General features: G+C 41.8%; 1 protein-coding gene across 3 annotated transcripts in view; it reads right to left on the bottom strand.

Moving 5' to 3' along the window:
• Positions 1-27,577, bottom strand: part of LOC310672963 (rho GTPase-activating protein 7-like) — an 88,298-nt gene that overhangs the window by 32,718 nt on the left and 28,003 nt on the right. Inside the window, exon 1 of one of the 3 annotated variants that reach the window (XM_083430722.1) lies at positions 20,047-20,110. The exons of the other annotated variants lie outside the window; for them this stretch is intronic. Within the exon in view, the coding sequence (XP_083286848.1) occupies positions 20,047-20,095 (49 nt within the window). The 5' untranslated portion in view covers positions 20,096-20,110. Of the gene's footprint in view, positions 1-20,046; positions 20,111-27,577 lie in introns of those variants that run through there. 3 annotated transcript variants of the gene reach the window in all.

Raw genomic sequence — 27,577 nt, 5'->3', positions numbered from 1 at the left:
GTTAACTGATGGACATGCGTAAGCCCTAGAAATCCCTACCCAGCCACTTCAGACACAATTGTTCAGAGTAGGCAGCTGGGTTCTTCTTGAAACTAAAACCTGCTTTTTCTCCTTTTCAAGTGGCAGCATATGTGCTTGCGGACAAATTGCAAATGGAGAATTGAGCTTTGTGTTCTGTAAACATTTGGGGGCCCATCACTTTATGGGGATAATATGTGGGACAGTAGACTTTGGCTACTGAAGTATTTAATGGGGAACAAGTAGCCCTCCATATATTCTTGGACTACAACTCCTATTGTACCTGACCATTGGTCATGCTGGCTGGGGGCTGGGGGGCCACAGATTCCCCATTTGTAGTCCAACCTGAATATCAACTCAGATAGTGCCAATTGCTATAAGCCTCCAGTGACCTCCTTCCAAAAGGACACTAACTCTGTTGCAGCCTGTAAACTTTTCAACATTCAGAGAAGTCAGGTGGGTGTAATAATTGTGCACTGGGTGCATCAAGGACTCCATGAGCCATGTTTGTCAGGGTACACATTTTAAAATAATATTGGATCACTAATGTTTCAGAAAACTGGGTCCCTCTTTCTCTTCCAAAATGCCACAGGTATATCCCTGGGATCAATTATTCTTCCTTTCATGTATTTTCTTCCTTTAACCCCACCTCTTTTTTTTAAGATAACTGCCCCTGAACTCTAATATCCTATACTTCAGAGGAAAGCAACTTGTCGAGTACACACATTCCAGAAAACTACACTAGCAATGCAAGACCGGCACTGTTCCAACAACTGGAGTCATTTGGAGCCAACCCCCTCCCACCCTCTACATATTTGAACTCTGATATCACTAGACTATTCCCTATGTAATCATGCCACCACCAGAAACCCTGCTTGCTCTCCCTTACCATGAATATTCAAAGGAACTGCTTGAGCTATAATTGTGGACACAAAGCAAAGTTTATAACTGCTAGAGTTAGCAAATTGTAGAAATGAATGATAGAATTTAGATAATATTTGGAGTACTAAAGGGAATATGCCAGGCCAGGGCCTCACCTGAGATAGAAGTCCTGAAGAATGAAAAAAGGTGCTGGAAACAAGTCATTAACCAAACTGGGACAGCTGGGACAGAAGCACAATAACCTGGTTGATTGAATCCATCAACCAGGTAGGAAGCTCAGCTGGTGAGGACAGGAAGCTGCCAAGGTGATGGGGAGGATGTGATGTCACATTAGAAAAATACTGTCTTTTTAAAATCAGAGGTCTGGATAAGGTGAGCAAGCAGATAGATGGGGAGCTGCTGCTTGGAGCAGGAGTATTTAGGAAGAAGAAAGGAAGTGGGCAGAACTCCATAAGCTGCTGTGAAGGGCAGAACCATCTTGCGCAGGCTGGGACAGATGCATAAAGAGGGTATGCAGGATGCCTTGGACTCTAATGTTGCACTGCTGTGGAAAACAAGACCCTATTAACATGCAATGCTCCAAACTCCAAAGTAGATCAGGTGCAAATATGTGTACAATAAACCATATTTCTTAAAGATACTAGTCTCCACTTTGCCCTGATTTCCCAATGGAAACACAACTCTGGGTGAGCACCTGGACCCCCTGGGATCTTGCTACTGCTTGGTAGAGATTGGGGGTGGTGCACAGTCTAGGTAGCAACATTTTTTAAAGTGTGCCTAGCTTTATGTTCTGGGCTCTTATCTATTCAGTGAACTCCATTGTAAACACATACAGTGGAACCTCTACTCATGACCACAATCTGTTCTGGAGGCAGTCCAGAAGTCGAAATGGGTTGCTGGGAGAGGCACCATTGTGCGCAGGCGCAGGTGATGATTGCCCGCTTCTGCGCATGTGCGAACGGCGATCACCGCTCCTGTGCATGTGTGAACAATGGCAACCCCGCCAGTTACTTCCGGGTTTGCTGCAGACATTGGGTGAAATGGACACGAGTGGAGGCAGACGTAAGAAGAGGTTTGACTGTAATTCCCAGTTTAGCATTAGATGCATCTACTTCATGCTGTTCACCTCTCAACAAGGCATCTGTATCATATTGTTTTTTGTTTTGTCTGGCAAGCTTGTAGGGAGCATGTGTTGATGAGCAACTACAGAAATCCAGTAACAAAATAGCTAGGACTCATAAGCACTTTGGTCTTTGCCTCATTATGTATCCTAACAGAACAGAAATTATGCAAGAACACAATATAGTCTCTCTCCCACCCACATCAGTGCCTAAGGGGCATTCTCAGCATCCTCTGGAACATGCCAACCTAGGGAGAGCCTGATCTAGGCTGTGATAACTTCTCCATTACATTACAGTAGGAGACACTTAGAAGCTATGCAAGTCCACCACACCTTTTAAAAATCTTCAACAGTTCTTGGACATTTAATCTACATAAGGGAACAAACAAGAAAATTCTTCTTGGCAGTATGTTTCAAGGGCAGAACTGAAAATTACACTAAAGAAAGAAGCTGCAATAGATACATGGATAAGTAAAATAACATACTAGGTAGAGATGACAAAATAAAGGCCCATTTGCTCCCCAAAAGCATTTATGCAGCTATATTCTACATCCACTGTCAGAGGTATGCAGCTGAATGGCAGTTGCGAGGAGAGAGCTGTTGCGCTGCTTCCAAGCTTCCCACAGGCATCTGTTCGGCCACTGTGAGGACAGGATGACATGCAGTATGATCACATCTTATGCACATTTAACTTCTGCAATCTCAACCAAACCCAGTTGAAGGCAGGCTGGTTGAAATTGTGCAGTTAAATCCAAGCAAAGCGGAGAACTAAAAAGCTCGTTTTGTGCTGGGTCCACTTTGGGTTACCCGGTGCAGAAAGAGCTTTTAAGCTCTCCCCTTTGCTTGAGGGGCACTCAGTGCTCCAGTTCTGGGATGTTCTTGCAAAATCTCCTAAGCACCTGACATGTGACTTCTTTGGTTTTTGAATTTAACCTCCTCCAGCTTCCTCCAATGTTCTGATGGCAGCCCTTCTTTTTTAAAAAAAGAATTAAGTAAGAGGGTTGTGCAGAGTGAAAAGCAGCATAGCTGCTCCCCCGCAGCAATGCTATCCTTTCTACCCCCTCCAAAAGCAACACATAGACTTGAGTACCACACTATTAGCACTAAAGACTGCACTTTCGGAAAGAATATGGCTGGGCAGCACTCAACTTGATAAAGCACATTCCAGTCAGGCTTTAAGGACAAGAGTCAGATGCATCTTCTGATAGATTCTTTTGCAACTGACTAACCTTATTCCCTGCACCCCCAAGTAAGAGGTGTATTTGCTTTGGATGAAATATCCCCTTTAAGCAGAGCAAAGTAAACCCTCTGTTTCACATTGTGAAATCTTAAGGGTTTTGACAGCTTTTACACTGCATATGAATCGGTCTTTTGTTTCAGCAGTTAATACAAAAGCCGGCTCCTGGGGCCATATCACAAAGCACAAGTATGTCTGTATGTGCCTTCTCCATTCCATAGAATAAAATGGCTAGGATGTGCCAGCAAACAGGAATACTACTGAGAAAACAAAAGCAAGAGTCAGATACGTGCAAACATGCCAGTCTAACCAAGTAACAGCTACAGGGACTGTGTGATGTAGCTAACAATGTAAGGATGTACTTACTGAAGAAGAATAAAGGAAAAGGGTGGGGGAACAGGATTGTTTTACGTTAGCAAAAGCAGCAGCAAGAGGAGGAACACACATTGATTGCATGTTACCTTGAGATTTGAGATAAGTACAAAATGTGCTTCCTTCTTTGCCCATAGCACACATATGTAATTCTGCTAAGCAATGTAGCCTAAAGTCAGGTGTTGTGAACCTTTGGCATTCCTGGAGTTTCTGAATTACAATACCTATCATCCCTGGCCATTGGCCATGCTTCCTGGAGCTGATGGGAGCTGTAGTTCAGCAGCATCTGAAGCGTCAAAGGTTCTCCACACCTGCCTTAATCCTATTCCTACTGGAATTTGACAAGAGTAAAAGGTGGGGGCCTTATAATCAATAAATTGAAATAAAAACTTGGAGTACACAGAGGTTAGAAACAAAACTGTTTACAGTTGGTTTAAATTTAAGAAGGGTTTTCATAGTTGTTTCCATCACATCACAGGTACCGTAATTAACTCCTTGCTAATTTACCGTATTTTTCGCCCTATAGGACGCACCGTCCCATAAGGCGCACCTAGTTTTTTGGGGGGGAAATAAAGGAAAAAAATTATTTCCCCCCCAGGCGCGGGGTTGGGGAAGCCAGAGCTTCCCCCGACCCCAGCCCCCAAACAGGCAGCTCTTTGCAAGCCGTGGGAGCCCAGTGCTGGCTCCCGCTGCTAGCGGAGAGGTCCGCGAAGCCTGGACGCGCTGAGCTCAGCGCGCGCAGGCTCCAGCATGCAGGCACCCCTCCGCCAGCAGCGGGAGCGGTCCCGCTGCTAGCGGAGAGGTCCGCGAAGCCTGGACGCGCTGAGCTCAGCGCGCGCAGGCTCCAGCATGCAGGCACCCCTCCGCCAGCAGCGGGAGCGCTCCCGCTGCTGGCGGAGAGGTCCGCGAAGCCTGGACGCGCTGAGCTCAGCGCGCGCAGGCTCCAGCATGCAGGCACCCCTCCGCCAGCAGCGGGAGCGCTCCCGCTGCTGGCGGAGAGGTCCGCGAAGCCTGGACGCGCTGAGCTCAGCGCGCGCAGGCTCCAGCATGCAGGCACCCCTCCGCCAGCAGCGGGAGCGCTCCCGCTGCTGGCGGAGAGGTCCGCGAAGCCTGGACGCGCTGAGCTCAGCGCGCGCAGGCTTCAGCATGCAGGCACCCCTCCGCCAGCAGCGGGAGCGCTCCCGCTGCTGGCGGAGAGGTCCGCGAAGCCTGGACGCGCTGAGCTCAGCGCGCGCAGGCTCCAGCATGCAGGCACCCCTCCGCCAGCAGGGGGAGCGCTCCCGCTGCTGGCGGAGAGGTCCGCGATGCCTGCATTCGCCCCATAGGACGCACCCAGATTTCCCCTTCATTTTTGGAGGGGAAAAAGTGCGTCTTATAGGGCGAAAAATACGGTAAGTTTTGTGTAGGCAAATGCTGTAAGATTGTAACAAATTCCTAAATGAAATAGTAACCAATACCTATCCAGCAACTTAGCTTCCCACACAATTCCCCCAAACAGGTGTGGATGCTATATTAGCACAAGCACACACATTAAAATTACGGGGTGGTGAAAAAGCCTTGGGGAGGTGGGGGCAAAGATGAGCAATAGTGATTCATCATCTGTTTTGGATACACCATCTGTGTTTGTATGTGAGCTTTCAGAAAATGTTATATATATATTACAGTTCTGACAGAGGTTTTAGTCTTGTTGCTTTTGCTTGACAGATGTGAAAGATGAGACCTGGAAGACCCACAGCTCAATTTAACTGATTCCTATGTTAGGTGACAGGGGCCAGAGCTACCTGATAAAGAGCAGATTGACTGCTGTAAAGGATACTGGGAGTGCCCCTCTTAAAATTGTAGGTGCAGGGGTGAGGACCACAGCAGGGAGAAAAGCCCATGTCCACCCACTTCACTGTCTCAATCCAGCTTGGTGGTAATGGAGGGGGTTGCACCAGCTATTTGTAATATATATTAAAAAAGATATTCTACACTTGAAGGAATACTATAGTAAAAGCATCATTGCAATTCAGGAAGCTTTTAGAAGCTGCCCCCCTCTCCACACACACATAACAACTCCTAAGTATACAAGGAGTTAACACCACAATCACAGCCCACTTCTAAAGAAAGTTCACTTTAAGGTTTCAGCCATCAATACAAAGACAGCTGCTTTTGGCTGCTATCACATGACAACAGCTTTGAATGTAGCCAAGTCATCCAAGCACAAAAGAAGTGTCATTCTAACAAGACATCTGTGCAAAGAGTCAGACAATCCTAACTGCAGCATTTCAAAATAATCCAGCAGTACTCTTTGCATGTACTCTGTGGTCTCACAAGTAAACTATTACAGTCATACCTCGGGTTGAATGTGCTTCAGGTTGAGCGCTTTCAGGTTGCGCTCCGCAGCAACCCGGAAGTAACGCGCTCCATTACTTCCGGGTTGCTGCGGAGCGCATGCGCAGATGCTCAAAATGACATCACGCGCATGCGCGGAAGCGGTAAAACGCAACCCACGCACGCGCAGACACACCACCACATCTTATGTTCCATTCAGGATGTGAACGGGGCTCCAGAACGGAACCCGTTCGCATCCCGAGGTACCACTGTATTAGAAAGACCCCAAAACCAGCAAAATTGATATGAGCACATTACTAATATATTGGATCTGACACACAGCCACCCACACAGAACGCAACTGTAAGATAATATTTGTCAGTACTGTTACTGCCCTTCCCCCTCAATAATGGTCCTACCAACTTTAATGCAGAACATCAGTAGTCTTACCTTTATCTGGTTCACAGCTGTAAGCTGCAGAACAACTGAGGTGAGCTACCTCACAGAAGAAATTAAGTTTTGTACTTTTTCAGTCTTATAGGCTGGTCAAGCTGTTCTGACCTGAAAAGAGTCTTCTGTGAAAAGACCCTTGGGTCAAATGAAATTGACCTCCAGTATCTGAGAGAGAGGCTCACAACTTGCTTTCTGTGAAGAGATGAGCAACCACAACCCTTCTCCTAGTTTTCAGTTGAATTTTAGGAGAAAAATGCAGCTAAAAATACACACACTAAAGTTATTTTTCCATGTGAGCAATTAACACAGTTGCCAGCGGACCTTTTTACTGTTGTAAACAGAGAAGAGAGGGCTCCATGAGCAAAGGGAAAGGCTAAAACCGGATTGCGACCCCAGCTGCACTGTCTGCCAAAGGTCTCTCAGCCAAGCCAAGTCCCTCTGCCCATGCATCATTCCCACAAGGTAATGGAAAGCTTTGGCAAAAGATGGCCAGCAGTGCCTGGCTCATGTTGATGTTAATTCACAAATGAAAGATTTCAAGCTGCTATAATGGTGGAGAAAGGGAGGAGAGTTGATAGGCTCCTCCAAATAATGTTTTGGAGCATTCATCCACATTTGCTTGCATAAAGCTTTTGCAGAGGTTAGACCAGGCTTCCTCAACCTTGGCCCTCCAGATGTTTTTGGCCTACAACTCCCATGATCCCTAGCTAGCAGGACCAGTGGTCAGGGACGATGGGAATTGTAGTCTCAAAAACATCTGGCGGGCCGAGGTTGAGGAAGCCTGGGTTAGACTATGTGTGGTCTTCACTGAAAATTTCTTCTGATTTGTTTGTTATACGACAATGAGCTGTCATCTTGATTTCTTCTGCTGTGTTTAGATGTCTTGTTAATCACTTGTTCACACCACACTTTTCAATGCATTTCTTCAATGCTTTCTGAACCACAAAACATCGGTTTGTTCATTATTATTATTATTCTAAAGTGGATTTGTTGTGCTAGAGACAGAGGCACTTTAAACCACTTAAACTGCACAAACTGAAATTTCTAGTATGTGCTTGAAACTCTCCTGAAAAACACTGGTGGTATGGCGGTAACCAAAGACCAGGTATCTGATATTTACAATTAGCTTAAGCATGGAGGAAGAGTTCCTTTTTGCACCTGACAACAACTATGCAAAAAAGGCTGCTTGATAACCAGTGTTCTGATTAGAGAACAAGCAAAGCACTGTGGGAAAACAGGATGCTGGACCTGATAGGCTTTTAGTTTGTTCCAGCAGTACTGTTCTCATGTCCTTATGAGCAGCTTGGCAGGGCGAGGATATATGTGGCACCCATACATATCTAGATCAGCCACCACAGATCCTCAGTATAGCTAAACAGTGGCAAAAGTTCCCTCCAGTTCTGTACCACCAAGCAAACAGTGAATCCTAGCCAAAGGAAACTCTTTTGAAGAGCTCAAACAAGAGGAGGAAATACTCTGGCAAGATAATTCCTTATTACCACACTGCACTGTTTTAGTTATATAGCTTTCACTGCTGCTGCTAGGGAAGGTTAAACACAGAAAAGGAAGTCCACCCAGTTTTCAAGCCGTATTAATAAGTTCCATGCAGCTTTCCACACGGTCTGTGCCAAAAATCCACGGATGTTACATAAGAACGCTAAGTGCCCTGTATTTATTTTTCTTTGTTTTTCCAGATCTGGAATGAGCTCATATTGTTGGCTAGAAAAGAAGTGTTAGCTTTGAATCAGGAGGTCCACCAAAGTTCAAAAATGTGTTTTAAATGGATTTTTTAAAAAATGTTTTTCTTTTCTGGGTTAGGAAGCAAAATCACCTACTTGTCCTGAAAATAGAAAACAATGAGGAGAAGGATTTAATTTTCAGCCTTGTGAGACCAGACAGCTGCTGGGAGAGGGCAGTGGGGAAAATAATGATGAACCAGCTGAAAAATCACATAAAAATGTAGCAAAAATGGGAAATATTTGACAAGAAATTCAATATTTTTTTTAAATAAAAACGACAAGGGGCAGCCAGGGGCTAGAGGGCCTCAATGGATGCTGTTCTACACGAAGCCTGCATTTTCAAGTTTGCCCTGGCTTGCAGACACATTTTTCAAGCACCTTATCTTTCCTCTCCTCACATGCAAAAGCTAACTGATCTTGTGTTATGAAATACAACTGGTGATGAGCTGTTGGTAAAATATGCATGCAAGTTATGTATTTGAGTAATACGGTACTTTTGTTTCCTTGGCACACACACACTTAACTTTCATTAGTGATCCCCTTGCCACTTCATTTCACAATAATACTCCTACCTACATCAACTAAGCTATGAACTACAGACATGTTCTAGGAGTCTGTTCAGCACCTGGGCATGTAACTGCCTGGAAACCCCATGTACACACAGATTTCAGTTCCATGATGGAAGTAAGGCAGAATATAAAAGAAGAATAAAATAATAAACAACACCCCTTGGTATTTTATCCTGTGAACTGACCTGAGATCTTGTAATGAAGGGTGGTATGGAAGTCTAATAAATAAAATAAAATAATAATAATAATAATAATAATAATAATACATCCCTCCATTTGGCGAATTATGTAGTGATTCCTATTCTCTCCTACTTCTACTTTTCCCATTCTCATCCACAAGAGCACCCCCTCCTCCTATTCCATGACTTCTAAGCTTACTCAGGAGTTTGATGGCAGAAATTGTCAACAGCTTTTTGAAAGTCCAAGTAATTTCCCTATTTGCCTCTTTTTTGATACACTAAAAAGGAACACCCAGCCTAGTTTAATCTAGCCTTTCCTTTTTGCGTATCTGCGTGTGAGTGAATGTGCTCTGTGTGAATGCTGACTTTCTTGGCATTTCCACCAACACATTAATGCGATGATTAAAGACATTCCTACTTACTTTGCCTGTCTCCCTATTCACTCACCAATTTTGAAACAGTGGATTTCTACTAATTATCAGTCTACAGTTCCACTCATCCTTTCTACTACATTTCTTCAAGTGTCATAGCTATGAAAAATCGGCAGAAATGTTCTGGCACCACCTAGAAGGTGCGGCACAGCACAGCTATGATGAAGAAGGTTGTACTTATCACTGCACAAAGAATGTGAAATACGCTTTCTCATTCAGTCATAGAGTTACAATGCAGGAAGGAAACTAAGCATGTCTGTTAAAGCAACAGATGATTTCTAAGATATTTAAAGGCTAATGGTAGCCTTAATAGGAGGCCTGTAGTATTTTAATGATTTTCAGCAACTCCAGAAAATCTTGATGAAGGAGGTCTAACAAAATGGCTTCAACACTGAACAGATTATGCAGATAAAGAGGCTGGACTTTAGCGTACCTCATAATGTTTTGGTTGTTAAATTTTTACAATCCGTACACAGGCATTAGGCTTTTCCAGAAGGTGGAACTCTATTTTTTTATGCATACCATTTTTAAATTACTCAGTTGTTGCACAGAAACCACACATCTTTCATCAGAAGTGTAACTTCTATGCAGGCAATTACGGTTGACATCTGTCCATCTCAAGAGACAATGGAGTGTGCCTCCAGGGGTGAAGGCAAACCCCTGCATTAGAGGTACCGAAGTGACATTTCTGGGGCTAAAGCCTAGGCGGTGTGTATGGAAATCTTGGGTAGCCCAGACGACAAGACCCGCCCCCCTCTTGGCCTCACTGATGTGATCCAATGGAAAACACCAGCATTTGGCACCAGCTTGGCTGCAGGAGTTGCCGGAAAGAGGTGTACAAGGTATCATCCAACCATCTTAGCCACTCCACTCCAGATTTATGTAGGGTTTATGCAAATAGTTTTGGGGCACCATCCAGAGCAGATTCTGGGTGCACAGAGAGAAAGAGCAAATCCCACTGACAGAATGGAATGCAGTTGGTGCAGCACTAGATAAAACCACATATGATTGGAGTTTTATCAGAAATGCCACTCTGCATACATAGGCTCCTGATAGTAAATATGGTTTTAAACAGTGTCAAATTGTAAAGCTCCCCTATTTGTGCCTTATTGCAGTGACCATCATCCACAACAACTGAAAATGAATAGCTCCAGGGGATGGTTTCCCCATTTCTCGCTCACTCATTGCAAAAGCCTCTGCTCCTCCTTTTCTGTCCCTAAGGACAGCTAAGAATGATCACCTTATTTGCTAGAACGCAAACAGACTTTAAAGGAAGGGGAGCAAACAGCTGCAACACAGTTCCTCTTCTACAGAAAAACTACCTTTTCCATTCACTACCTTCATGAAAAGTATCCTCTCCATTCATTGCATGTGAAATAGAGAAGATCACACTATTGTATCATAATCAGACCAGTGGCATAGCTAGCTGCTTGGGCGCGCAGGGTGGTATGCGTGGCCTGTGAACGTGTGCCACACACAGGGGATGGGGCAATGTGCCCATGGGACAGGGCAAGGTGTGCCGGAATCCCAGTGCCCAAACCGCTTTTTCAAGCAACATAGGGCCTACAGGCAGTCTGAGCCACCGCGTCACTCCCAGGAGAGCTGCATGGCTCAGGCATGCTGCAGGCCCTGTGGTAAGTGCTGCCCCCGCGGTGTGGCTCCCAGTGTGCCCCACCCCTTCCTAGCTACACCTCTGAATCAAACTATGCATAACTTTCCTCCCAAGTCTAACATGTGGTAGGGTCATTCTTTGAAACAATTGCCTGGATAATCCATTAGTAGTAGCTCCAGTCCAATAGGTTCCAGTCAGATTTCAGGATTATGCCTCAAGCCTGATGGCACTCTCAGGATAATAACCTGTTGAAATACAATCAGCACCTTTGCTCTACCAGAGCCCGGTGAATTTCAGAATTCACAGTAAACAGACTGATCTGTGCCTTACTTGAAGATAGTGGATATGGATTAATATAACTGCATTTATTTCTTAAATAAACATATGATTCAAGAGACAGACTCATTTGTAATCTTAAAGAAAAAACACACTATGAAACACCCACTTTCCTGATTATACAAAATTGGTATAGTAACCATTTTTTGGTCTTTAGGGCTGACAAACTAAGCAAAAAGCACACCTAGTCACTATCTCAGAGAACCTTGCCACCATTAAAGCTCATAAGAACTAAACCCTTCCCCTGTTCTGAGTGGCCACTTACGGTAAGTTATGATAATCCATCTTGGCTCAAGTTCTCAACAATAGAGATCTATCAAAAGTGTTTATGTAATTTGTATAACTTTCCCACAGTTATTTTTGAATGGGGTGATGATTACTATGGAGGTACAAAGCATTCTTACTGCTTTGCCATAAAAATATTTTAAGGCAGTATCTAAGATTGTGAAAGAGGACACAGCTTCCCTTGAGTTGTCTGGCTAACATCAGGAAGAGAGCAAAAGTGAATGATTTTACCATTCACAGCTATGTGAAATATCTTCATAACTTTTTAAAAGAAACCTATTCGTTTAAAAAATGCAAAAACTGATAGCATTTTATTAGAAAGTGATAATTAGATGCACAATAAATGAGTTCTCAGATTTGGAAAGCTATTTCAACAACTGATTTATTTGAAGACTTTCTGTAAACATATAAATGCTAACGTGTTCTGTTGATTTAAGCATTTGCTTTCCTGTTAGTTTTTTAAAGCAGCACAAACTTGACCGGATGTGTTATTTACATTTCCCATGTCTTTTAAAGCATGTTTCACATACCACATAAGAGTTTCCTACTGCTGAAGCAGTGAACTTTATTTGTGACTTTAGTATAGAAATGGAAAAGCAACAATTGTGTGATAGCTCAGTTGGCAGAGCATAAGACTCTTAATTTCAAGGTTGTGGGGTTTGAACCCCACATTGGGCGAAAGATCCCTGCATTGCAGGGGTTGAACTATTAGATGATGCTTGTGGTCCCTTCCAACTCTACAATTCTATGTTTCTAAGCCTTAGTAGCAGTAGCTGTAGTAGAAAGAAGCAGAAAACTGCTGCATTAAAAACAGATGCTTAGAAAACATGATTATGCAGACACACACACACACCCCACTGCTGATGGTGAGAAGTTTCTGGGGCAGCACTTGCTTAGGTTGGCTTCCTTTGAAGGCGGCACTCAAGACTTAGGACATTTTTAAAATACTTCGTTTGTTGACAAAAAGAGTAAGTGGAAGCCAGCAAGCAACATGTGCACTACTACACACCAAAGAGACACTCAACACCAAAGATGCTGCCAGCCTCCAGCTAACTCTTGGCCATTTCTCTGTTTCCAAAACTCCTTTTTTTGTGCTCATACCCACTCCACACCCACAACCACAACCACACCACTTCATATAATTGCACTCCTCCTAGCTGGGGTAGGAGGAAGGTTTGTCATCTTCAAAGTTCTCACTTGAGCATTTTGAACAGAAGAGCTATTAGGTCTCCAATGTATTTGTAAGATTTCATACCTGACCTTCACCATAAAATCCCAGGGCAGGTTATAAAAATAACAAGCACTTTCTCTAACAAAGGAATGCCCAGACAGCTACCAAAACGATCAAGCTTACGGCTTTATAGCTAATTTACAAGTGGCAAATTTTCTTTGTATCAGATGGGCTCTGATCTTGCTTTTCTTAACTACTAAGAAACTGCTCTCTCTAACACATTCCAAGGAAGACAAATATACTTTTATTTTTATTTAATGAAAATGTGTAAACACTCCTAAACCCTGTAACTTCCTGCAAGCTGTTGCAAGATTTCCTTAAGTATAGAAGAACCCATCTTTGTTTATACTCTAGGGCTGCAGCAACCATGAAAGCAAGCCCTGCCTTCTGAGGTTACAAGTTCCTTTGTCCAAAGCAGAGGAAATCTGGACTACCACAAATACAGTCACAGAACAGAGCCATTAAAAACTCTGAAGGAACAGCTTACTTCGGAAATTCCTGATCTTACCTGAATTCAGCATTGACCCCAGAGAGAAAAGGCAGTTAAAGTTAAAGCTACGACAGAGGAAAAGTTGATTGTGCCACTCATTTATGAAGCAGCATAGCTGTTGCATTCGCTATTATCATCTCCACATATTCAAGTGTCAGTCAATCCTGGAAATATCAGTTCACATTGGTCCACTATTTGCATGCATCTTTACAGCAAACCTCCAAAATTGTGGATGTGTCTTCCTGAATTGTCCTGAGTGCAAAAATTAGCAAATGAAGTAGCCATGAGACAAAGACTAGTAGATAGAATGTATACATAAATCCTTCCAGCCTTTGAACTAGATTCTTAAGTGGCACAGACTTTGTCCCTCACAAGGTAGCAAGAGCAATACACACACACACACACTTTTGGAATGACATATCAGGCTGCCAGCAAGGTCTACCCAGAAACAAAGACTGTTGTTGTTCCTGACTTTTAGATGGTAAAGCAGCATGAAGAATACCAGCTACTGTTACTTCTCAGAAGTCAGAACCTCTCAGACTCTACCAAGGGCCCTTCCAAATGAGATGTTTACAGTGCTATAGTCGCTTATTGTTTGAATGGGGTTTTTTTGGAGCAAAACTGTAGTGGACTTTCAACACTCATCACATGCCACTGTTTTCTGGAAGGTCAGTGCACTTTATTCCAATATACACCAGTGACTGAATATGGTCAGATTGAGATCAAAAAGTAGCAACCTGTCATCTGTTGAATTTTAAGTCTCTCCAGAGTTGTCCAATATGAAAGCATGATCAGAAAATGTAAATCAAGTCAAGTTGTAGTGATTGGCACCAGCCAAGTACAGCAAAGGAGCTGGGATATATCCTACTTAATCTTAAGACACCACTTGTACACCTTTTTGAAAGCAAAATCCTTTTAAGTTCACATTGATCAAGTTAGATGGTATCTTGCTAAAGATTCATGCCCATTCTGCACTTTGTACTTCTGCATTTAAATATTTACTTCAATTATCTTAAAGAAGGGTTAATTGATTCTTGCTGTTCCAGTTCTCTTTTTATGTAGTCTTTATTTATGCATTTTGAACAGTAAACACAGATAAACTAACTCAAAGGAACCCTATTCTTGCTCCCTTACCATTCATTCCATGTGTGTATATCATTCACACAGAGCTAAGTTATTTCACAAATCATGTGTATATATTAAGATCAACTGTAGGTATTATATAATATCATGTTAATTGTTTCCACAGATTATGCCAGAAATTGCCAAGTGCTGAAGGCGGTGTCCTCATCCTGTTATTTCTGATATGCTGAATAAAAATATACCTTGTTTCCTCAAAATAGTCTTTGTTTGGTGTATTTTTTTAGAGCCTTAAGTTGCTTAGATAGTTTCTTCCATGAGTGCAGTGTTCTAGATCTTATTTTATCATTCCTCAAGGGTCAAATCAGCAGCTACCTTCCAATTTTGAGCTAAAATTTGCCATCATTAAAAAGCAATTTACATTTGAACTGTAAAAAGAATAACTTTATCTATTACTAAACTCCAAAAACCTTGAACATTCTCACAGCTCCACTACATGTGCTAATAAGACTCCTCCAATATAATGGGTTGGACTGATGGTTTATTTTGTAGCCTCTGAGAGGTGAAAGATGCCACCAATGCAGTATCTTAATACAGTGGTACCTCAGGTTACATACGCTTCAGGTTACATACGCTTCAGGTTACAGACTCTGCTAACCCAGAAATAGTGCTTCAGGTTAAGAACTTTTCTTCAGGATAAGAACAGAAATCGTGCTCCGGCGGCGCGGCGGCAGCAGGAGGCCCCATTAGCTAAAGTGGTGCTTCAGGTTAAGAACAGTTTCAGGTTAAGAACAGACCTCCAGAACGAATTAAGTACTTAACCCGAGGTACCACTGTATTTTCTTTTATCTTGTTGATACAGGCTTAAATGGCCATTTCTCCCAAAGTTTATGCCATTTAGTTGGCTCAATATTACAGTTCAAATGTGATTCCCATAGTGGTTTTAAATACTGCGTTACAGAATAATTTTATAGCTATGTGATAGCAAAATAATATGCCTGGTCCAAAAAAATTAATAATAAGACACACTTCTATCTCATGCCATTGATACCAATAATACCAATTTCCACATTTTGGCTCCACTATTTGGTGTCATTTGGAAAGAGATGTTGATCCCGCCTTCCTAGAAACAATGGTTGTTCCATATCAACAGGCACAAATGATTATACAAGATAAATCCAGCCACTTCCCACATAGGCCAGTTTCAAAGTGGTGCCATAAATAAACTACATTCTCTACCCTGCCACCAGTCTAAGCTAAGCCATTCTTCTTCCAAACACATTTTTGGCATTCTCCCTTTCCCAGCCAATAGAATATAAATCATTCATACTATGATAAGGCTCCCCTTTTTGGTGTGTTCTCTTCATACCTGAAGAAGTGGCTAATGTCAAACTGAATCATAAGAGCAGCAGCTTTAGTGGTACTGAACCAATCTAGATAACACCACATTGGGAAGAAATGCTAAAGGCTTTTAGTCAGATAGGAATGCGGGGTTGCCGCAAGCTTTTACCGAAGGTAAGCAGTTATGAATAATTATGACCTTAGTTAAGTAGGCTGTAGGTACCATGCGAAGGGTAGATGAATGAACAGTTGTTATACAAAGCAGATTATTCAAGCCACTTACTTCTTTTGAAGTTGCAGGGTGTGCGTGTTAATGTTAAAAATACAAATCATGTTACAATCTATTGCTGCAGTTACAGAGAGTTGCACTTTTTGCATGCCAAAATAATGTTCAGAAATGCTATTCAATTATTCTATGGGAGTATCAAACAAAACCTTCAGATTTACATTCAACACGTGCTCATCAGTATAGGGAACTATAGTACTTGCAAACAAGTCGCGCATGCCAAATAGCATGAGCTCAAAAACCAACAACTCTACAGTTAAAATTATTCATCACATTTCTAAAACCAGCTGCTTTACAATCTGGAGGGACATTTGGAGGAAGCAATTTTAAAAAATAAAATAACAGAAAGGCTCTAGAGCGGGGGTGGGGGCGGATGGACGGACGGGACGCCCAGGAAATTAGCAGTCTAATGTCTGCACCAGGTAAAGTGGTAAACATCATTTTTGCTTGAATTATTAAACATATTGAACAAAGCACCTTGCTCACATAGAATCAGGATGGCTTCCACAAAGAGATACTGTGGCTTTTTCTTCCTTTAAAATTCTTTGAGGGTATCAACATATTAGTAGGGATGATTCTGTAGACTTAATGTACTTGTACTTCAGTTTTTTCATAAAGTTCCTTACCAAAGCTTCAAAGAAATTAACAGATAATAGAACATGACTCATTAATATAGATTCATAACTGCTCAAAGCACAGGAAATAGAGCGTAGGAATAAATGCAGTTTTTACAATTAAGACGAACAACAGCAGACACAAAATCATTCAGGAAAGTGAAGCCAAAGCAAATTGAAAAGGTCCCAAGAGGAGCTTAAAGCTGTGCAAACAGGCAACAATGTAACATAAAATGCAATAGTCAGTCACATTGGAAAAACTTTATGAAATCCTTTAAAAATAATTCAAGTGAACACTTAGAAACATCTCTAACTAGAAATTAGGAGCGACTTTGGTAAAACTGCTATATTTAGAACAATTGTGCTATATCAGAACTGTCCTTTTAGGTAACTGAAAAATTATTAACAATGGATGCAAAACCCTAATTATCTCAATGACCCTTATAAGCAGTCACCTTATGTTGGCCACAGTCACCCCACTATTGCATGAATGGGGCTCAGACTGAACTAATAGTAGTTTGGTCACCTAGGAAGTTCATGCTTAAGACAATAATTGAACAATGCAATGGTTCTTACTAGATGAGGTGGCTTTCAGAAACAATTAGACAATTTAAATTAATGATAGACCCAACTATCAATTATAATAGCTCAAAATGGAACCTTAAGCTCAGAGACACTATACCTCTGATTACCAAATGCTGGGGACAAAGAACAGGGAAAGGCTATTGATATTATGTTCTTGTTTTAGTTTCCCAGAGATTTTGTTTAGCTGTTTATAAAACCCAAGTATTAAGTAAGTTAACCTCTGGTCTAAAGCAGTGAGGCAGTTTTATGAAATTTTGAATTTAACAGGTAACTTCTGCTGAAGAGTTCTGTGTAACCTGAAAGGTCACATTTGATCATGTTGAACATTAACAGGCACAAAGACATTCCATTTAGCTCACTCTGTCACCCCACCAAAGTAATTTGAACCTGTCATATTTATAAAGGAAAAGCTCCTGGATGTACCGTTCCAAAATATTGTCAGCGCTTATCTGTTTTTTAAAAGCTCATTTCCTTAAGGATCATGTTGAAGGAACATACATGAATATTGTTTGTTTTATCCAAGTAGGGATGCCAGGGGTCATGGCCAAATCTTATTATAAAACCACAGAAGAGGAGACATTTCCATGTAAAACTGGTCATTTTAGAAAACTACATCAAATTTACAAAAGTATAATATGTGAATCACATATTTCTATAACTCTCTCCCCCTGCTCCCCGTTCCAATATTTTAAAGTAATATTTAGACCAAAGGTTTCCTGTTTTCTAGTGCAAAGAGTTATTTTAATCACGTTTCCATGGACTTTTCAATATTGTTTGGATGTTTCAAAACAAGTAAAAACTTGACTTGTCCTCCCTGAACATTCTGTGCTCCTCCACCTGGCAGCTGATCCTTATTTAGGTGCCAGCTTCAGCAGTAAATCCAGGAGATGCCAAAAGATGAATATTTTGTGCATTATACCCTCTTACAATATAGATGCATGATTGTGTTGTGTTTGGAAGCCATCAGGGTTTTGCACAGTATGTACTTTGTATGCCCCGCTTATTATCTACACTTTGTGTTGAAATGTTCATTGGCCCATTAAACATCAATCAACATAGCTGATAAAATATCCCTCAAGAGTATTCCAAGTCACACTTATATGTGCACTCTCAATGATAAATTAGTTGCAACCAACACCTAGGATTTCCTGCTATTCCAACCTCGGAAATTATGTAGGTCCTCATTTGCAGAAGCTATCTTCTTTTAGAAAACTATGCTTTTGAATTATGGTGCTGGAGGAGACTCTTGAGAGTTCCATGGACTGCAAGAAGATCAAACGTATCCATTCTGAAGGAAATCAGCCCTGAGTGCTCACTGGAAGGACAGATCGTGAAGCTGAGGCTCCAATACTGTGGCCACCTCATGAGAAGAGAAGACTCCCTGGAAAAGACCCTGAAAGATGGAGGGCACAAGGAGAAGGGGACGGCAGAGGACGAGATGGTTGGACAGTGTTCTCGAAGCTACCAACGTGAGTTTGACCAAACTGCGGGAGGCAGTGGAAGACAGGAGTGCCTGGCATGCTCTGGTCCATGTGGTCACGAAGAGTCGGACACGACTAAACAACAACAATCTTCTTTATATTTGACTTTCTTCAGTAATGTTTTATTTGATGCTTTAATATGCAGTAAACCACTTTGAGATTTTTTCCCCTTAAAAATTTAAAGCAGTAAGAAATGAAAGGAAGGAAGGATTTAGCCTTTCAAAGACACTGGGAAGTAAATCCAGCTCCTGGCTGCTATTTGGTTCCTGCTGTCACTTGAAGCCATCCTGTATTTATAGCGGTAACAAAGAAGGCAGCATCTTTCACTGCTTGCTTTTTATGTAGTTGTGTTGTTTTGTTGCTCCCCATTGTATGGAAAGTCCATGTTGAACCTTTAGAAATGCAGAAATCCCAATAAAGGTATTGCTTCTGGACACCTGCCAGTACAGAACTCAAAATGTATTACAAACATATTTTAACATTCAAAAGAGATACCTCAACTGCATACTTAAATCCTCACACAACTTTACACTGGTATAAACACAGCAACCACCCTAACTAAAGAACTCAACACATTCGCAATGATGTTGGGCCTACAAGTAAACTTTGCAAAATCTGAGGCTATGTGCTTCAACCCCCACACACCCTGCATACCCAAAAGGAATTCACCAACATCACAAAGGTAAAACTCTGCCACACCAAATTCTGGTACCTAGGGGTTCAAATAACCAGAAGCCTCAACAAACTATACCTCCACAATTTCAAGCCCCTGTGGCAACAAATCAAGAGAGACTGAAGCAGCACAATCAGATGCCTTCATCGGCCCATGTTTCAACAAAATATGTCTGTCCTGTAGCAGTAATGTAACTCTCCAATGTTTTGACTTCAGCCCTGAAGGCACACTCTTCCACTGCCTGCTGAAACAGATGGATGCCAACAATTGCAAACTTCAAATGGTGTAATTTTTACTACAGGCTGGGCTGGGGCTGTCTTGCTACAAAATTGTGTGTATGCATGAAGTCAGAAAAAAAGTTTATCCTTCCATCTGCAGCTGATTTTTTTTTTTGGGGGGGGGGGATGAAGAAGCCATTCATCTGGTTGTTCCCACAGCTCACAGCATAGTGCTGAGTGGACAGTCAGCCGGCAGGATGATGGTTTCTTTGGTTAAATCATTGTTGTAGTTTACGTCAAGCTCGGTAATTGAGTTAGAACAACACACTGGTTTCTGTTCCCATTTCTATTTTCAAGCAACTGTTTCTTCCATTAGAACTGAAACCACAACAGAGTCTCTTATGCCAGTTGTACTTCTTCACCGTTATATCATACTTTTGGAGCACTCTGAAGTTAACAGGGAAAAACTGGGAGAGCTCAGATTACAACACTTCCACCTACCAAGTAATAACAAGTGGCCTCTCAATCCTCCCTTTGCTTCTTCCTCCATTGGTGTACTATATACTTCCCATCTCAAGCAGTGAAGTACTACAGCATTTAGCACTGTGTTACACCACTGAACCTAGGGGCTTGCCAATCGGAAGGTCACGGTTCAAATCCCCATGACGGAGTGAGCTCCCATTGCTCGGTCCCTGCTCCTGCCAATCTAGCAGTTTGAAAGCACGCCAAAAAAGTGCAAAAAAGTAAATAGGTACCACTCCAGCGGGAAGGTAAACAGCGTTTCCGTGCGCTGCTCTGGTTTCGCCAGAAGCGACTTAGTCATGCTGGCCACATGACCTGGAAAAACTGTCTGTGGACAAACATCAGCTCCCTCAGCCAGTAAAGCGAGATGAGCGCCACAACCCAGAGTCGTTCACAGGGGTCCTTTACCTTTTTCCTTTGGAGGAGAGATACTTTGTAATATTAATTACAAAAACAGAAACCCAACATAGTGGAAGAAAGCATACTTGTAAAGGAGGTGCAATAGCTGCATCTCTCCCCCAGAGAACACACCTTCCTCCTCCTAGCCAGTCAGCAACATACTCTCCACATAAAGCAAAATGAGGTAGGAATCAGATGAGCTATTCTTCTGCTTCTGTTCTGTACTGTCAGTTCTGATTTGCAGGGAGGGGAATCACATTATTAAATCCAGCAAGCAGAAAACTGATATGTGTATGTGTGTGTGGGGTCATTGGGTTAGAACCTCTCTCTCTCATCCAACATTCAAAGCCACAACATTGTTTCATTTTTGCTAGTCACAAAATTCAGACCCCACCATACAAGAGGTTTATCTTTAAGGAAAGATATCCTAATCATTAGCTCCCATTGAGGAACAGTCAACCTCTCAGCCTTATTCACATGCAGACAGACTCCTTACAGCAGCCTTCATTTCAAACAGAGCCTATGGCTATGTGTGAAACATTATGACACTAATTCATAGTGGGTTTTTTTTAACAAGATAGCTACTAGCAGCTTGTTTTATGGCAAAACTACCCTCCATACCAGAAATCTGCTTTCAAAAGTCAACAAACTCCAAACTGAAATTCAGCCATCTGGAGTTCCTTACACCCATTCAGCTGCATCCTATGTATACCCATTTATCACAACCAACAAAGATTCCTACAGTTATCTAGAAATAATGAAGTAATCAAGTAGGTTACATTAAAGCCCCAAGAATGCCCTTTCTTGGACCCCACCCCCTAAACTTCTGAAGATAATGGTGGAACTACCAAAAGGGCCTCCTCTGCCGATCTCAACACCTAAGAGGATCTTTATGGAATGCACAAAGGTTTATTCTTACCAATTTTGTATTACATCTGTTTTAAAACTACAGTAAGCAGAATACCTGCTAAATCTGAGGGTTTAAAGAACTAGTTATTTTATTAGCAGAACTGGGTACCTTGATAAATTACTGTGACTTAATAGTATGAAACTTAAAGCCTGATAAGAAAGGAGCACTGCAAGAATCAGTGCTAGTGAAAATGCAGCAATGGTGGTTTCAAGAATTTTTTAAAAAAGTTGTCCACATTGCCTATTCTCCTTTTAGTTCAGCATTCCAGGTTTTTTTTTTTAAATAAAAACATTGCCATGTGAAGGCAAGAAGATTATTTGCAGTTTCTAATCTCAGCTCTTGTATTTCAGTAGTGATTTGCAGTAGATGCTGCTACTTTGCTGCCCCCTTCTGGGGTAAGCACAGCATCTTTTCAACTGTCTCACTGATGCCTTTTTACAGATAACAAACCTTTGTGCAGAATTCCAAAACGGTGGTCCAGTAAGAACCAATGCCAGTACAGCTTCATTGGCCAAGTTGTACATAGCATTTAAAAGAAAATCTGGAAGATCCTCACTTTCTCCAGAACCACAGGTACAAGTTCTGTTCCTATCCCATATCTTATAATTCCATTCAAAGACTTATGCTTTCTGTTTGAAATCCAGGGACTCTAATAGTGCATATAGGCACTAAGAAAACAAAATCAGCAGACATTTACGTGTACTGTATTAAAAATGATATTAAGTTTAGCCACTGAAAACTCAGTAGACCTTCCTACTACTAGATAGTTTTGAATTTCTAACCGAGATTTTCACTTGTAGTAATCTGACACTTTATTTAATGCTCCGAGCATTATTAGACAATCACCTATCACTTCAGGCCTTGAAAACCTTTGCTTACTGTAGCTTTTTTTGTAATGATATTAATTGGACCTGAAACCTGTCATGCTCTTTTATTGTGGTTGTATTATAATTTTAAATGCTCCGCTGGGCTTGATCATTGCTTAGAGATATCTGCCTGTTACTTTTAGTGTTACCATCTTACTTTTAAATTATGTGTTTGATTAAATTAAATTAAATCATGTTGTTATATATCTATAAGGTGGCCAGATACAAATCACCAAAATAGGAGGGAATGGATTGTCGGGGGGGGGGCGGGGGATGAAAAAGGAAGGTGAAGATTCGCATATGCTAATTTATGTGTGCAGATGCACATTCAGATAGGATTACTATAATTGAAGTAGTAATACAATACATCTCATCATAGCAGGAAAGACTCTGACCAGATTGCCTGTGTACCTGCTTACTCTGCAGTTCAGGTGTTCACTGTTGATGGGCAACTTCAAGGCCCCTTGCTGTTCCTTCTTATAGTTCTTTATTTCCAAACTAAACTTCGACCAGACAGCCCTTGAAACAACCAACCCAACAAAATACCATTAGCACAAAACTCAGCTCTCCCCATCAGTCTGCATTTTTTCATTGTTTCTTCTCACTCACAGAAACAACTAGATGTTGTCACTGGTCAGCAAGCTTAAGGAAGATCATTTAACAATTATCACCCTTCCCTTCTCTAACCAAAGTTATGCCTCTGGCTCCATTAATCTTCTCCTGTACAGACTCCCAATCTCCCAACGGTACACAGCCCTGCAGATCTTCCCCTTAGGCTTTAACTTATTTTTACAATAGCTTCACGCAGTCATACTGACACTTCATTAAAAGGAGGCAGCAGGCAAGACACTGTTCATTTATGCACATAGAAGGGGAAGTATTGGAGATGCTTTTTGCGGTATGTATGCTGGAATTTTGCAAGGTGGAGAAGACACAAACTCAAAAGGGCACTTTAAAATCATGTAAAAGGGCATTTTTAGTTTTCATTTTAAATAAGTACACAAAACAATTATTTAAATAAACAAATGTCACGAAGTGTGCATTTTAACAGTAAATGACTGCAATTTAAATAAACTCTGAATTTAAAATGAAACTAAAAATGTGAAGAAACCCAAAATATTTTTAACAAAATCCCACTCTGGAACAGAGCTGTCTCCTGTGACTGGTTGAAAGTTGGTGACAGCAGACCAGGGACTGTAAGAGGCTGCACCAATCTCATTCAGATCTAGGTTTAGCCATGCATTAACTGTCTATATTGCCATACTTCTTTGCGTGCCATCCACGTGACTATATGGTTATGAAGGGACACAATTCTTTCCGCTTGCATTGAGGCTAGGGCCTGGTGAGAGAGTTGTGATGGCTGCCATAAGTTTTGCACCATGCCAGAAGTTACGAGCAACAACTGGTGAAGATGCACAAAAATGAACATCTTAAATCGCTTCTGGGTGGGAAATGGGGAGTTTCAGAAATGACTCACCACTGCTCAAATGCTTCATCTGCACTGACTGTTGTAAATGGCTCTGAATTTTTTTTATGAATAGTAGCATATAAGATACAAGCAGTTGTGATATTAAACTTGCAGGGGGCTGGACTAGATGATCCTCCGGGCCCCTTCCAACTCTATGATTCTATGAAACAAACTCCTTTGATGGTTTGTGGGGAAACTACTTTGCCAGAAAGTTGTCTCTAGTACTGTTGTTGTTTAGTCGTTTAGTCGTGACTCCATAGACCAGAGCACCCCAGGCACTCCTGTCTTCCACTGCCTCCCACAGTTTGGTCAGACTCATGTTGGTAGCTTTAAGAACACTGTCCAACCATCTCGTCCTCCAGCACCATAATTCAAAAGCATAAATTCTTCGGCGATCAGTACTAGTCTCTAGTACTAGTCACCAGGACTAGAGAAGTATTAAACAGCTTTTAAGGAACAACATTGCATTTATGGCTTCCACGTGTGTACCATTCAAAGAAAATAAACTGAAAGAATACTGTACAACACTGAGTGCTGCTTGAACATCAGATCTCCCTGCCCCTTCTTCACTTTTGCAATATATCCTCTCCTTCCAGCAGCCAAGGCAAGTGAAAAGGATTGCTCAATTCAACTTTTACTGCGCAGCAGGGAAGCTAAGTGATAGTTCCAGGATTGGTCTTCATCCAAACACTGCTACAGCTGGATTCTCTGCAGCGGCTGATGAAATTAGTTAGAAATTAATTTCCCCACTAGGTTGTACAAAGCCGCCCTGGAGATTGCACCTTCAGACACTACTGCTCCTCTACAGTTTCAGACAATTCTCTCCTTCCCTCCTGCATGGAATCCCCATTTCAACTCCACCTAAAGTTCCTTAGCCTTTCTACAGCTTCAGTTTTTCACAAATCAGCTGGAAGTGGAATTAAAGACAGGAATCCCACACCCACACACCACTGAATATAACATTCTTTTCTTAAGCCTAGATACTTCTACAATGCAGTGAATGAGCCTGACAGAAAATTGGGAGCCAGCACAAATATAGAGATTTGCCTGCTGCAGCAGATGCTTAGATCAACCAAGATATAATTGACATATTGGAAAAGAAAGAACCCTGAACAGTTCCACATTAAAGGCCTACTTAATGTCTACTCTTGCAGAACAATTGTATGTTTGGTAGAGGACATTCTGACGGTTGCTGCAGCAGGCTTTTGGTGTGTGTGAGGGACGTGGGGAATGCTAGACAAAAAATGTGTGTGCAATTTGTATTAAGAACCAAAATAGTAACAAACATTAGGAATGGAAAAATATGTAGGAATTTTTAAAACTTCCCCATGCTTCTATGTTTACAGAGGATAATAAAACACAGCTGTATATGTAAAAATTCACTGTCACCCTGCTGTAGAAACATTGCTTGTCACCTAGTTGATATTCCTATGGAATTCCATCTCAAAGCCTAGTATGCACTATTGCTCATTCACTCCCCCAACTAAAAACAAGCCTTTTCTCCAACCGATAGTGACACAGGGCTGTCATTGTGGGCTCACTTATAGAGAACCCTCCTACTGGAGCAAGGCCTACCCTATGAAAGCGAACAAACTGGACAACGTTTTGGGAATTTAAACTTGGCCACAATGTTATTTATTCCAGATGTAGGCAGGATTTGGAGTAGACATTGGGTGTATACCCCTCTTAGCTTCTTGGTGGAGGACTGAGGCATGACAGGTCAATCCTGGGGTTGATGGGTCCACTGCAAGACGCAGGTCTACACAAGTGGCCCTCCCAAGTCATTGCAGGAAGCTCCATGGCCCATCTGCTGCACGCCTTGGCTTTGGGGCACATACTTCCAACTAGACCCCCTCTAACAGGGTACCCTGTGATTGAGCTATTTGAAGGTGGGGGTGAAGCACCACTTCACCCCCTAACAGATGTTAGACTAAAGGATTCCACCTGATGTCTCATCCGTCTGTGCAAGCTTTGCAGCCTTTCTCCAGAAGCAGAACGGTCCTCTCAATGACCATGATTTCCAAGTGGTAGCTCCAAGAATGTTCTGGAGATTTAACAGTTTTATATTGATTCCTTAAAAAAAAGAAAAGGTAAACACCATTTTTATATGTCACGAAATCCTTCTAGGAATAATCAGAAGCCCAAACAAGCATGTTCTGTTTGCCATCCTCCTGGGCTTTCATTTACCTGCCCAGCTTCTTGTCCCTTTGCTTCTGGCATGGAACTGTACTAGAAGCACCTCAGTCTTATACTGCAGATACTTACATTCGCCTTTATTTTAACAATACATGAGAGATGTGCCTTCATTTCCCTTACAGTTGTCTAACAATGAAGGCAACTCCTTGGTGCGAGGTTACTAATCAGATTTGCACCAGCTTAGCTTAAGCAACTCTGCAGCATCATGTGCTCCATAACGGCTAAGCAGGCCACTCAGATGCAGCTCCAAGTGTTCAGAATTTCGCAGCATTTATCTGTGTTACATGTGAATGCTAACACTCTCCAGATTTCTCATCCAACTTTGCTGGAATTAACAAAGGCACAAGCCAGTTCTCAGTAATTATCTAAGGGACGCAGGTGGCGCTGTGGTCTAAACCACTGAGCCTTTTGGGCTTGCTGATCAGAAGGTCGGCGGTTCGAATCCCTGCGATGTGGTGAGCTCCCATTGCTCTGTTCCAGCTCCTGCCAACCTAGCAATTCAAAAGCATGCCAGTGCAAGTAGATAAGTAGGTACCACTGGGGTGGAAAGGTAAACGGCGTTTCCGTGCGCTCTGGCACTCATCACGGTCCTCCGTGCATCAATAGCAGTTAAGTCATGCTGGTCACATGACTCAGAAAACTGCTTGTGGACAAACACCAGCTCCCTTGACTTGAAAGCGAGATGAGCGCCGTAACCCCATAGTAGCCTTTGACTGGACTTAACCATCCAGGGGTCCTTCTTTAATTATCTATATGTTACTCCCCACCCCAGGTTGAACCAATGAGTTAACCACAAAAAATAAATAAATAAATCAAAAGGCAAAAGAGCATATCCAGGGTAGCTCTGACAGCAGCTTCACCCTTGCTTTAAGAAAGAAACAAAGAAATAACTTGTATGTTTCTTTATATCGCTTTTTCAGGAAGGAGACTGATCCCACTTATAGGAACTCCTACATGTTCAAAGCCGGATAAATACCAGCTGTAGGACAGCTGTATGAATCTCTCTTCCTTCCTAACTGAGATTAACACAAGATGATTGTACCAGAGGACTAGATGATTCAAATGAACAAACCATAAAGCTCCTTAAAAGAAAAATATTTATAAAGCCAGTTCAAGTAACTTGGCCATTTGTTACTGTCATTGCCATTAAAGCTTTTATTTATCTTATGTGTGGAATGCTTTATTTTAGCTCCAAAATACTCTCACATCTCCCAACAGCTGAAGAAAAATGGTTATTTCATCAAAGATTAATTGTAGCTGTCGGGGAAGAGGCTACCTACACACATAGAAGAGTCAGGTATTTATGCCCCCCCCCTTTAGGGGGCTAGAGATTACTTCCTGGAATCTGAAGCAGTGTGCCAACACATAGCTGTACTTACTAAAAGCTCCAAATCCATTTTGGTCACAAATTAAGGAGACAAGCTTTGAATTAATCTAACGGCCAATGTCTTAATATGTTTTAAATTAGCGATTAAGGTTTTAACTTATATAATTTATGTTGCACTCTGGTCAGTGACTGAAATAAATCTATTATTTCATTTTGGTCACAGGAGTCCTCCTGTGCCAAGTATTTAATGTTTTACCTAAATGTTGATTCATTATTATATAATTATGTTAATTCATTATTATGTTATTATATATGGGGGTGCATTTTCTTACCGCTGTAAAAAA

This window comes from Podarcis tiliguerta, assembly GCF_965153285.1.
Source record: "Podarcis tiliguerta genome assembly, chromosome: 2".
In the NCBI taxonomy this organism is placed as follows: domain Eukaryota; kingdom Metazoa; phylum Chordata; class Lepidosauria; order Squamata; family Lacertidae; genus Podarcis; species Podarcis tiliguerta.
This window is presented reverse-complemented; position numbering and strand designations above follow the sequence as displayed.